This window comes from Pan troglodytes, chromosome 8, assembly GCF_028858775.2.
Source record: "Pan troglodytes isolate AG18354 chromosome 8, NHGRI_mPanTro3-v2.0_pri, whole genome shotgun sequence".
Lineage (NCBI taxonomy): Eukaryota > Metazoa > Chordata > Mammalia > Primates > Hominidae > Pan > Pan troglodytes.
In genome coordinates, this window is record NC_072406.2 from 133850751 (window position 1) to 133864820 (window position 14070).

At 37.5% G+C, this 14070-nt stretch overlaps 1 protein-coding gene across 33 annotated transcripts in view; it reads right to left on the reverse strand.

Moving 5' to 3' along the window:
- Positions 1 to 1319: 1319 nt before the first annotated feature.
- ATE1 (arginyltransferase 1) overlaps positions 1320 to 14070 on the reverse strand; it is a 187536-nt gene continuing 174785 nt past the window's right edge. For 28 of the 33 annotated variants that reach the window (XR_010147044.1, XR_010147043.1, XR_010147046.1 and 25 more), the window contains one exon: positions 1320 to 4745. Coding sequence is in view for 22 of the 33 variants with exons in the window: in XM_009459361.5 (XP_009457636.1) it covers positions 4449 to 4745 (297 nt within the window). In the remaining 11 variants the exon portion in view is untranslated. The remainder of the gene's footprint in view (positions 4746 to 14070) is intronic. The other 5 variants (XR_010147047.1, XM_063782204.1, XM_063782205.1 and 2 more) reach the window with 1 other exon arrangement.

Below are 14070 nucleotides of genomic sequence, written 5' to 3' on the forward strand. Positions count from 1 at the left end.
ACACACAATTTTTGAAAGACAAGGACTCGCTGTGTCACCCAAGCTGTATAGCAGTGGTGTGATCATAGCTCACTGAAGCTGTGAACTGAACTCAAGCGATCCTTGTTTCAGCCTCCCAGGTAGCTAGGACTACAGGCACACAACACGCCTGGCTAATTTTGTTTTTGTAGAGATGGGGTCTCACTATGTTGTCCAGGCTTGTCTGGAACTCCCAGCCTCAAGCAATCCTCCTGCCTTGGCCTCCCAAAGGACCTTTTTCTTATAATGACTCTAGCCTGTAACCTCAAAATAAATAAATCTTTAAAACCACTTTTTAAAAATATTGCATTTAATCAAACTTTAATGATCAAAGAAACAAAAATACTTGTGCTAGTCACTAACAGTCTGCTTTATACATGCCAGACAAGTGAAGAATGCCCCTAAGATGGCTGAAATGCTTCATTTCGAGTGGTATTACAAATGCCATGTAATAGTAAGAGCTGTTATACTAACTTTTAAAAACAGCACTTTTAATTTAGAATTGCTTCTTCATATTGCAGATGAAGAGATGTGATGAGGAAACCACGCTCTCTATATGCATGCAAGCTATTTTGAAGCTCTAATAAAAACTTGGGAAACAAAACGTCTACAGCAACTTTAATTCTTAGTCTACACTGAAACGTGAAAGGTAGTCAGGAGTTGTTGCCGATGGGATTAAAAGTGTTTTTACTTTTCTTCAATATTCTTTTCTATATTGTCTAAATGTTTCCTGATGAACACTGTCCATTTCAACTAAGAAAAGGCTAAGTCCGTTCTGGAGGAAAAAAATGTCAGTGGGAATTGTAACTAATATTTAAATCACTTGGAAATAGGATTCATTTTATCACCAACCTACCAGGAGCCTCTTTACTGTAAAGAGATAAAACACTAGTAAATGTATTGCATAAATATACCACAGACTATTATGAACAATTAAAGCACACTTTATATTTTTGAAAATTTCTCTGTAAACGTTCTAAGATAAATTATATTTGAATTTGATAAAGTCCTATTTTGAATCCCTTTGGGTTATAAAAGTCTATTCCCTAATTTATCTTGTGAAAATCCAGACTTTTGGCTTAAAATGGGATTGACTTTACTCTCTTTCTGAGAAAGGAATCCACCGTACTTTGATTTAGATAACCACATGGTCTGGAACTCCATTTAGTGAAAATTAAATTTTATGACTCACATAGCCAATGTTTTACCTCTGTTTTCTACATATTCACAGCAGGTGAAATGTGTTCAGGAATTTAAAGATGAAAACATATGTCTTTTAAGTAATGACCACCAAGAGCCACTGCAGATAGAAACAGCTTTATTTTTTCCATTCAGGCTTTATCAAATAGCTTGTTCAAAAAGCATATACAAGAGCAGAAAATACCACATGCAGTCAAACTTCTTTTGCCTTATAGTCATTGGCTTTCTTTTAGAAAAGAGTGTGCACTTGAATAACTTCTAATTCAAACATTTTTCCAACTGTTTCTACTTCATTTTTCAAGTTAGCAATGACAGATACATTTTAGTTAACTGTTTCATATTCCTTATCTTTATTCATACTGAAATAATATAAAGCCTATAAAATCAAAGCATATACTGTTCAGAAATCTGAAAAGGTTCTTTTACATAATAGATTCTGACACGTTAAGAAACTACACACAACAAATATTTGCAAAATGAATGAAAAATAGGATAAAGCTATTTAAAAGTCAACATAGTAATATTTATCTAAATAATTTTAATCAAATGAACAATATATTTATCTGATATCATCTATCTTTTAGAATACAAAAAAGTGCTCAGATTACATTTAAAAAAATAACAAAAATCTCTTAGAATGGAAATAATTTAAATAAGGATGGTAGCAAGGGGAATTGAAATTACATCTTTGCTCCCAAAACAGGAAGGCAGGTGTGATGTATTTGAAAATCAGAAGGGGACACAACACTAAGATTACAAATGCAAAGCTTCGTGCCTTACAAAGATATAAACTGTCTTTGAAAAGTCCTTGTGTCTTTCTTTACAGAAAGCCACGAACATAAAATCAGATCTCTCAGCTAGACTGCTGGTCAAGTAACAAGGTGGGTCACTTTTCTTGACTATGCTTTTCTAGTCCACTATCAGTATTCACTCAGCTGGGGCTCAAAAGGACAAATAGGTGTCCTTTTAAGACACTTTGACTACTTGGATCAATACACTAGCTATTCTCAAACCAACATAATGCATGAATACAGCAGCCAAGTAGAAGGATCTCCAATGCTCAAGTCACTCTGAGTCTTTGCTGGTGTCAACCTACAATGCCACCCTCAAGGAAAGCACAGTGGTTCACAGACAAGGATGATTCATCATTTTCCTCTGAAAATGAATTCTGCAGGAAGAAACCAGAGTTGTGGTAAGATGTTGGAGTCAAGTTTTCTCTTCATCTGATATTCAAAGGTTGTGATCTTTATGAATACCATTTTACATGCTAATCACAAAGACAAATGGAGGGAAGATACAGTGATAACATCAAGCTGGACATTCAAATGCTGAGGGAGCCAAGTACCAGCCCTACCCTGCTTATTTTTAATAATGCAGAGATTACTTACTACACTTTCTGAAGCCTTATTTTGAAATTTATTTCGCATTTCAGACATGTCCATAATTTACTGTTGAGGAAATAAAACAGCATGTAGAACATAATTCTATTTATATTAAAATTACACAGGTATGTGTGTATACATACATGACAGTTCTTTTCTCCTTCTGAGTATGGTAGGATGTAGATGATTTTTACTTTTTATTTATACTTCTTAATGTTCTAACTGCTTACAGTATCACTTTTGTTATAATCATAAAATGAAGCTCTTTTCATTTTAGAGGAAAAAGAGAAAAAAGGCTCTATAGATTCTGAAGGCAGTTCCAAGTAAGTCTCTCAAATGCTCTTACGAGACTATTTTGCAGGTCAAAATCCCAGAAAAATGTAACATCTTGTGATCAGAGAAAATGGCTTTGCTCACTACTCTAGCTCGGTTAGCAGAGTACGCGGCACCTTGGCAGGTGTGACACACACACTCTGAATGAAGAAATACGGCTGATTTGGATGTTGAGTTTCTAGAGATTTCAGTTTTAAAATCATTGTTTTATGATCCTTTTTATTCCAGTTAGCTGAGGATATTTTCAAATTTTTGTCAACATTCAGTACATTTTAGAGGAAAGTTTAAAATTAGCAACAGCATTCAAACTACCACGTTTTATAACATGGCTTTTAAGAAACGATGAACCAAAACAGAAAAATGGGCAAAGTGGGGACTAAAAACAGCTTGCTGGCCAAATAGCTGGTAGCAGAAGAGGGGATCAGCTGACAAAGAGGGCACAAGAAAATAACCCTCCTGTTTTTCATCCTGTTTCCCAGACAGCTCGACTATAGCTAAGAAGGGACATGTCTGACTGTCCTCCTGTACCCAGCACAGTGCCTGCCACCTTGACAGATGGGCAAAGGACTCAGCGAAAGAAAGTGAGAGGGAAGGAGGGGGCTGGCCTCTGCTCTGAGTTACTAAGGGTGGCAGAAGCCACCCTGACTGTGACTCTCAAATCAAAGGACAAGAAATGGATTGTTCTAGCTCTTGTCCTGGAACAGAGGTCAGAATGATTCCTTCTTCAATGTGATTTGTGGCATAACTATGAAAGTAATCACATACTAATTTCCATTAATAACCAAAGACAAATGTCCTGAGTTGTAAGATAAAAAACTAGTGACTATTTCCTTTGGATGAGGCTTAGATCAAGGCAGGAACCAACATTTTTCTTTAAAAAATTCAATTTCTTACATTTTTAGAAATAAAGCAAATAATATAACTAGAGTAATTATGTATTTTATTGTCCAAACTGGGATATTTGTTAGAGTAAAAGGGAGTACTATATTCTAGGGGAAAAAACTATGCCAAGACAACAGACATGAACAGGACTGTCCTGAACAAATGGATACCTGATGCTAACACAAGATCCATTTTAATGTTTTATTTTTTCAAGTTCTTTATTAAACTACATAACATTTGGCAGCAATTTCATATTGAACAAAACTCAAGAACAGTTTTGTTCTTGAGAAGACATATTTTCTAAGTGATGAAATGAACTTTCTACCTTCCCCATACTTAAGGTTTCCTAGCATAAGTTCAGTTTAAAATGGGCCTGAGGAAACAGTCTGTTTTAATTTCTCTAACAGAACCAAAAAAAATGCACAACTGTGATTAAGTTACTTAGATTCACTTCTTCATTTTACAAAATACAAACAGGAGAATTTGAGCATATCTTGCTCTAGAAAGAATCCTCCAAAATGATAAACCCCAATTATGGGGGCTAGGTCATAATGCAGTTTTAAAATCTTTATATTAACTATGAGATTCTCACAGATACATTGCCACAAAATATTTTTTAAAAGCCACAGATAGTCAAAATAAAAAATGTCTAATCTGTGGGTGGTGACAGTTATTTCCCCACAGGTACTGAATATGTATCCTGGCACAAATCATCAGCACAACACAGGAACCCCCGGCAGAGGCGAACAGGTCAGTTTCTGAACAGCAGCATCCGCTCGGAGCACTTCTGCCCCACCAGGCTGGCGTACTGCAGAACAGCGGCCTCCTCACTTGGGTCTTTCTGCTGTTTCTTATAAACACCGTAAGGCATGATGGCTCTCTTGTGAAACACCTGCAATCGGTCAGGTTCCGTACTGCGATCCTCATCCACTGCAACGACAAAAAATACTGATTTGTAAAATGTCACATATCAAAACTTTTTGTTTCCTTTTTTTTTTTTTTTTTTTTTGAGACAAGAGTCTTGCTCTGTCGCCCAGGCTGGAGTGCAGTGGCGCTGTCTCACCTCACTGCAACGTCCACCTCTCAAGTTAAAGCGAGTCTCCTGCCTCAGCCTCCCAAGTAGCTGGGATTACAGGTGTGTGCCACCACACCAGGCTAATTTTTGTATTTTTAGTAGAGATGGGATTTCACCATGTTGGCCAGGCTGTCTCGAACTCCTAACCTCAAGTAATCCTCCTGCCTCGGCCTCCCAAAGTGCTGGGATTACAGGTTTGAGCCACTGTACCCAGCCTTCATTTCTTAATTTAAAAAATTTTTAACTTAAAACATAAAAATTATGTATTAAGATATCTTTGATGAGTATGTTCAAGTGAGGGTGGGCAGCATTAATATTAACACAAACTTGAGTATGTTAGCAATTAAGTAACAACTGCCATGCTGAAGGTGATAAAGACCCTCCAGGATGACAGCTGAAACATCAAGCAGAGACAAAATGTGTCTAATTAGAACACTGGCCTCCTGCACCTTTATTATTTTCTGGCACATGATAAAGTTTACAACTCTCCGGCATCATTCCTGCATCTGATTTAAGTCTGTTTTGCCTCTCCCTGTACCAACATATTATCTGAAGTTTTAATCTCTGCACTGAAGCTTTTGGCTGACTCTGCAGTTGTGAATGACTAGGTATGGACAATGCACCCTCATGGTCTTAGGTAGGAGGGCAGGTTCCTACAGCTTTCATGGAAGACGTGGAAGAGACCGTTGGTGGCTGCCACTATCTGTCCTTCTCTTCTTTCATATAAAACCAGCCCCGGTTTTCTTCAGGGTACACAGGTCACCCAGACAAAAGCCTGTTTCCCAGCCTTCCTGTGGCTGGGTGTGGGCTCATGACCAAGTTCTGGCCAATGGGATACAAGTGGCAGTGTTTTGTGGAAGTTTCCAAGCATTTTTCCAAAGGATAGCTGATCTGTACCTTTTGCTGATTTTCCACCTTTCCTTCATTCTGCTGCCTGGAACGTTGGACTTCATGGCAGGATCCCTACCCTCCACCTTGGAGTTTTGGGCTAAGAGCTTACTTTCAGTTCAGCCAAAACAAAAGCTAGAAGGGACCTGGGCAACTGAGGACTTCATGGAACAAAACTGCCATACCAGCTCCGGGTTGCCTATGTCTAGATATTTACATTACAAATAAACTATCTTGTTTAACCCAATATTACCTTAGGTTTCTATTACTGGCAGTCACTCCTAATCCTAAAGAATATAGAGAATAATGTTACAGTATCTACTAAAATGTACAATGTTTTCACTGACTCAATAAGTCTACTTCTAAGAACAATCCTACAGCAGTGGTTCTCAAGCCTGACTACATATTGTAACCACCTGAGATTTTGAAAAATACCAAAGCCTGGATCCCCTCCCCGGAGACCCTAATACAAAAACTAGTCTGAATGGGACCTGAGCTTCAGTATTTCCTTAAGCCCTTTAAAGTGGGTTAAGAACCACAGGCGGGGTGCAGTGGCTCACGCCTGTAATCCCAGCACTTTGGGAGGCCAAGGTGGGCAAATCACGAGGTCAGGAGATCGACATCATTCTGGCTAACACGGTGAAACCCCATCTCTACTAAAAAAAAACAAAAAACAAAAAAATTAGCCAGGCGTGGTGGCGGGCGCCTGTAGTCCCCGCTACTCAGGAGGCTGAGGCAGGAGAATGGTGTGAACCCGGGAGGCGGAGTTTGCAGTGAGCCGAGATGGCATCACTGCACTCCAGCCTGGGTGACAGATCAAGACTCTGTCTCAAAACAAACAAACAAAAGAACCACTGTCCTAGAGAAACACCCATACAAGTGTTTCCATGCATGTATGAGGCTGTTTATGGCAACACTCTCTCTAATATTAGAAACTGGAAACAGCCTGAATGTCCATCGATGGAGAACTGGGTAAAGAGTTAAGGTATATCCACAGAATGAAATGTTATACACAACTATTAAAAAGACAAAGGAAGATAGACTGTTAAGTGAAAGGCAAAAGTAGGCACAGTATAAACAATAGTTATTTTATTTAAAAGTCCAATACAAAAAATCTGGAGACATATATGTCAGCCTGTTAATAGAACGTATTGCTAACCCTTCCCTTTGCCCAGAATTACCCGCTTCCCCAGAGTACCAGACAGCTCACCCTCTTACTCCCCTGATCACTGTCAGAGGGCTTCCCTGGACCCACATAACATAGAAAATCCACTCTAGTTCTCCTTCATCTCTCTTCACAGCACTTACCGCCACCTGACACATATATTTACTGCCTATTTCCCTTTCCATTAGGAGTAAAGTGCTGTAAGAAGAAATATTTCAACTGTTTCGTCTGCTAATACTTCCCCAGTGCCTAGACCACTACCTAGCACACAGTAGAGGCTCCATAAATATTTGCTGCATCAACTTCTGGGAGTAGAATTAATTACAGACTTTCACGCTGGGACACACACACAAACTCATCTTTTTTTATATTCTACAAGACTTTTGTAATCTAAAAAATAGTTGTTTTTAAGGTTAATTTAAGCATTTTATTTTTCTAAATTTGAATTTCCTGAAAATAAAAATAGAAATGCCAGCCTCCTTTTCTGTAAATCAACGGGACTGTTTTAGGAGATTTCTTAGTCTTCCAGCTATAAACTCCTATATCTAGTTCTCAAAGCCCAAAGCCAATGATCAACTTTTCACAGTACATTCACTACAAATTTAATCAAACATTTTACTGGATGTCCACTTCATACAAGGCTCTATGCTCTGAATACTTAAGTTAGATTACATCCCTTATTTTGTAACTGTAGCAAAAAAAAAAAAAAAGTTTATTCTTCCTCAACAGTCGTTGCTTTCTCTAAAGGGACATAAATTAATCAGGAGAAATCATCCAAGCTCAATTTCAAAAGTGACAGGCATAACACTCTTCTTCCGACATCTAAATGAGAGTCTTCCTACTATATGAATTTATTTCAGAGGCTTAGCTGATCTCAGTCATCTTAGAGAATGTCAGTTAGGGCATTCCCCCAAATGACTACATTCTATGCCTGTTTAGAGGTTTGTAGCAGGAGATACAAGCTAATTATGTGCTGTTAGCCAAAAAGAAGTTCTACACTGGCAGAGAAGACCAGTCTTTCACTGAGAAACAGCTTGGGATGGCATGGAGGGATGAGGAGAAAGGAACATCAATGATGCCAGCCAGAGGGCCTTCACATCCACAGAACTGAGTGCCATTGTCGTTTTCTATTGTTAATTTGTCCAGGGACATATTCAAAGGAGATCAAGATGAAGATGGACATAAACTGTCAAGAGAAGGAACTTCTCAATATTGCTGTTTCATCTGCGCCTGCTTGCCCTCACCTCCGTTCCTCGCCCTCCACCTGTTCTGCTCTGTATTGCAGGAGGCTGGCTCCTGCAGGCTCAGCTGGTCTCCAACTGGGTTCAGCCAGTAACAAGAGACTGGAGCTGGGGGGATAAAGAAGCAAGGGCATTTCCCCCCCAAACCTCTCCTCTCTCTTCCATGGCTCTGCTTTTTGGAAGCTGCTCTAGCTGCTCTTGATGTTGTCAGGGTTCTGGGTAGCCCTGACCCCTGGGCCCCCTTTCCTCTTCAGCACAGGGTAGCAGTGTCTTCCTGCTACTGCTAATCTCTGGGTCACCTTTCTGCGCCTTGCTTGGCTCTCAGCAACACCACTGCCTGTTATCACCAATTCCCTGCATTAAATTTTCTGTTGTAAATACTTGAAGTGGTTTTGGTGTTCCTGCTTAGATCCTGATACACATATGAATTTAAAACTATGTTTCTTACAAATTACTTTATCCAACCAAAGTGGAAAGTCCACATACTTTGAAACAATTATATGTTTAACATGTACTAGGTTATCACATCCCTTACCAGGGTAAATGACAAACAAAGGAAGAGGCAACACTTTGATTCCTGCTGTCCATTTTGGATATTTTAATGTGTGCACATTGCAACATGAATAACAATCTCCACCATCTAAATGTGTCTAGCAGGAAAAAGGCAGATTCAAGCATGTTTAGAGTCTCATACAAATAAAAAAGTGAAGATCGGTGAGATCAGCAAGTGAAAAAGCAGCAAGAACAATGGCAAAACAAAATTTTCTAAATCTAAAACCTTGAATTTTTTAAATTGGAATTTTAAAGTATGTCTATATTTATACAGAATGATGCTTAACAGTTTAAACCTTTATCCTAAAATATTTGGGGACAGATATACTTTAAGACCCCAATAAATGAAACACCCTAGCAAATAAGAATGTGAGATCTGATATGTCATTTTATCTAAAATAAAATGTCATCCTTTAATTTTTACTCTTTTCCAGTATGATATATACAAATAAAAATACAAGATTATGAAAAACCCTACCATTATGTATAATTTACATCAATTATTTTAAAGTGTATTCCCTGTGGAGAGCAGAAATTTTGTTTCATTTGTCAAAATATAGACTTCCATTCTATTTATTGAGATCACATGAAAAAGCTCTAAAATTACACACTGTCATATTTTTGGGAAACACTACAATATCTATGTTTCAATCACTGAATTCCAAATTGGCTTATGATGCCACTGATATCTGTTAACAAACACATACAATTAAGTCTCCTAAACTTCTAAATTACTTGACAGCATTTTTATAGAGTTATGGCACAGAAATTAATCAAGTTCAATAGTTTTGTTTTTGTTTTTTTTTAACCCCAAACACTTTTGAGGCCTAGAATTGTTCTGGATCAAAGCTGTCAAATCCATAATAAAGTATCTTATAAAGCAGATATTGAGAAGCTATTCACTTTTTAATGTCATACATAATTATAAAAAAGTGATACTAATGAATTTTAAAATCCTCTCATTCTCTTCAATGTTAATGCATCCAAGTCACTTGGAATCACTTGGAAATCCAACTATATTTAGTCTTAGTGTTCAAATCCTTCAGGAGCTTGTAGGATTGTTGTTTAATACTGCAAGTAGTGTGGTGCTAATTCTATCACCAACACACAGACTATGCTGAAACTTGATGGAAACTTTTTAATTAATTTACTAAAATACGACTTAATTTTGTCAACTGTCCCAAATTCTTTAGTTTTCCCATGAACACACTTTGACTATAAAAATGGCACAGAAACATCTAATAATATGTGTTGCCAGCATCTGTCAAGCTCCTGCCCAAACCTTCCTTCAAACCTAACTGCTTCCCTGGGTTAATGTTCATAATGCCCAATACACCAGGTTCTAACATTTCACAAAATCCTCAGTACTCAGGTAAGATTTTATCTAATTCTGTAGTTACATTAATTCAAACTTAATTTGCACATTCTGTGAGGAACAATTTATTCAACCAAGAAGGTATACTTAGATATTAACATACAAGCAAATAAAAACATTTAGTTTCCCTTTAAAAATTAATACTAAGCCTATCTTTTCTCACGTGAACAACCCTTTAATTGTAACTCAAATTTAGAATTCTGCCTACCCAAAGAAATCAAGCTACAACTGCAGTACTTTAGAAAAAGGAAACACAGATCAACAAGACATACAGTGATAGAAACAAAGGAAAGATACACTATCCATTTTTAAAAACTATCAAACTGAATGAACTCAACAAACTGTCTTGGAATTAGTTATCAATTAATTAATGAATATTCAATAACGACATTAATTTTTAATTTTACATCATTTTTAGTCATCAAAGTAATGCCTGTTGTAAAATTCAAGTAACATAGAAATAAACAAAGCAGAGAGTGATGTCAGCCCCCCATGCAGAACCCTCACTTCTACAGTTTCCTCCTACCCTCACCAAACACCCATCCAAGTTACCAGTGTTTTAACAATTTCATAAAATGCATTTAAATATTAAAATACAGAGTTTTGGATCACATTCTAGCAATACCTTAATTTAAGGAAGAAACATCAAATTACCCCTTCTGTGGGTATAATATATTAACTTGAAAAACTACTGATTATCATTATAGGCAAAACATACTTCTGTCTTCTGGGCTTAACGTTCTGTGGTCTTACACTCACTTAGTTACGTTCCTAAGAAAGGCAGATTCGAATTCTTAGCATATTCTACATAATTAACATGAAAACCTAAGCAAAAATACTTAAGCCATTAACAATAAATTATGATTTATATACTAAAGGAAAAAAGGTACTCCAAATCCTTACAAAACCCCTTTATAATCATCTTTTCTTGCTTGCCTAATAAATGTCATCAGTGCCTGTAGACAAAAATCTCTAGAGCTGAACCCACACAGCACAACAGGCATTTTCTTAGGTGATCTTGAAGATAACAGAAAAATAAGCCATTTGGAGATTAAGGACCATGTGCCATTTCATCTAAGAAAAACTCTCAGCTTACTGAGATGTCTTAAAAATATGTTCCAACTAGAACTTCTTCCACTTTTCCTGTCTCTGATGTATCACAATCTAATTTCATACAATAACAACCAAAGGCAATCCTGCAAACTCTCTTCTGAGATGAGCATTTGATCACTAGCGATACAAATATGTTGTCAACTCCATGAAATTTTAATCTTCAAGGAAAACTGGTGGGCAACAACTACTTGATTTTTTCCCCCAACTTTTTATTCACAGGAGATGAAATGCACAATACAGGTGCTTTCAAAGGACAAGAATCTAGAGATCAAAGCTTTACTTCTCCTTCTTATGGGGATTTAACTCATTTGTTATTCTTAAAGAGACTTTATAACTTCTAGGCTTTCCAAAAATTAATGAAAGTCTATTCTCTTAACTTCATTATTTACTGCTACATACAGCATTACTACATAAATAAAACAAGTTACATACTCCAAGGAAGATACTTATATAAATGGCAGATGGCTGGAGACAGCTGGACAAAACTGATTTAATAATTTAAAATTTTCCACAAATGAATGACAGTGGAAGAAATACTCTACAAAAACGCAACTCTGGAAGTTCAAAGTCAAGTATGATTTAGAATATTTTAAAGTGACAGGAGATATTAACAAATTTCTTAATCTTTACGAGGGAGGTGACAGGAAAGGTGAGAAAAAAGGAAGCTTTTCAGTATAAAATAGCAAAAGAATAGGCCAAGAAATGCAGAGCAGTTGTGATAGAAATAACAAGGCTCCCAGCCCATTCTTTAAGCCCATTTGGTGGGAGGCTCAGAAATTAACTTTGGGACTCCAGCTGAGAGAATTACGCATGTTCATATTCTATAAAGTAATACTGTTGTAATTTCACTCAGAATATTTTTGGTCAAAATGAAAACTAAGAAATATCTAAGCTTGTAAAATGTCATTTAATAACAGCTTTATTGTGATATAATTTACATACCATGTAATTCACCCATTTAAATTATACAAACCAAGGACTTACAGTGTATTCACAGAGTTGTGCAACCATAACATCTATTAGCAGTCAACATACTGAAGAACTGCCAGACTGTTTTCCCAAGTGGCCGCCTCATTTGACATTCCCACCAGCAGTATACAAAGGTTCCAATTTCTCCACATCCTCATGAGCACCGCTATTAGCTGCTTTCTAGGTTGCAGCCTTCTTAGTGGGTGCATAGCAGTATCTTTTTGTGATTTTGATTTGCATTTCTCCAATAGCTAATGATGCTGAGCATCTTTTCATGTGCTTATTGCCCATTCATATGTCTTCTTAGAAATGTCTGTTTAAATCATTTGCCCATTGTTAATTGGGTTGTCTTTTTATTGAGTTGTCAGAGTTCTTTACATATTCTGGTTACTAGATCCTTATTGAATGCATTATTTGGAAATACACTCTCTCATTCTGTGAATTATCTTCACACCTTCTTGACTGGGTCTCTGAAAGGACAAAAGTTTTAAATTTTGATAAAGTCCAATTTATCAATTTTTTTTCTTTTGTTGCCTGTGCTTTTTGTATCATATCTAAGAAAACACTGCCCAGTGCAAGGTGATGAAGATTTACTCCAATGTGGCCGGGCGTGGTGGCTCCCACCTGTAATCCCAGCACTTTGGGAGGCTGAGGCGCGCGGATCGTGAGGTCAGGAAATCGAGACCATCCTGGCTAACAGGGTGAAACCCCGTCTCTACTAAAAAAATACAAAAAAATTAGCCAGGCACGGTGGCGGCCGCCTGTAGTCCCAGCTACTAGGGAGGCTGAGGTAGGAGAATGGCATGAACCCAGGAGGCAGAGCTTGCAGTGAGCCGAGGTTGCGCCACTGCACGCCAGCCTGGGCGACAGAGTGAGACTCTGTCTCAAAAAAAAAAAAAAGATTTACTCCAATTTATATTTCTAAGGTTTTTTTTTTTTTTTTTTGAGATGCAGTCTCCCTCTGTCGCCCAGGCTGGAGTGCAGTGGCGCAACCTCGGCTCACTGCAAGCTCCGCCTTCCGGGTTCATGCCATTCTCCTGCCTCAGCCTCCCGAGTAGCTGGGACTACAGGCACCCGCCACCACGCCTGGCTAATTTTTGTATTTTTAGTAGACACAGGGTTTCACCATGTTAGCCATGACGGTCTCGATCTCCTGACCTCGTGATCTGCCTGCCCTAGCCTCCCAAAGTGCTGGGATTACAGGCGTGAGCCACCGCACCTGGCATTTCTACGAATTTTATAGTTTTAGCTCTTACATTTAGGTCCAACCCATTTTAATTTTTGTATATGGTGTGAAGTAGGGGGCCAATTTCATTTTTTTGAAAGACGCAGGACCATTTGTTGAAAGGCTGTATCCTTTTCACTGAATTGTCTTGGCATCCTTTTTGAAAACTAACTGACCATAAACATGAGGGTTTATTTCTGGACTCTCAACTCTAGTCCACAGATCTGTATGTCTACCTGCATGCCAGGACCACACAGTGTTAACTTTATTATTCTTTTTAAAGATTGTTTTGGCTATCCTGGGTTCCTTTCATTTCCATGTGAATTTTATGATGGTCAGTTTCTGCAGGGAAGCCAGCTGGGATTTTAATAGATCGCTGCTCTGAATCTGTAAATGAATTTGAGGAGTACTACCATCTTAACAATATTAAGTCTCCTGATCCATGGACATGGGATGTTTTCTTCACTTATTTAGGTCTTCTGTAATTTCTTTTAACAATGTTTTGTATTTTCCAGAATATAATTTTTGCATTGCTCTGTTAAATTTATTCCTAACAATTCTATTTTAATGCTGTTGTAAACGCAACTGTTGATAATTTCATTTTTAAATTGCTCACTGTTTAAGTGTGTAGGATAAAATTGATTTCTGTGTA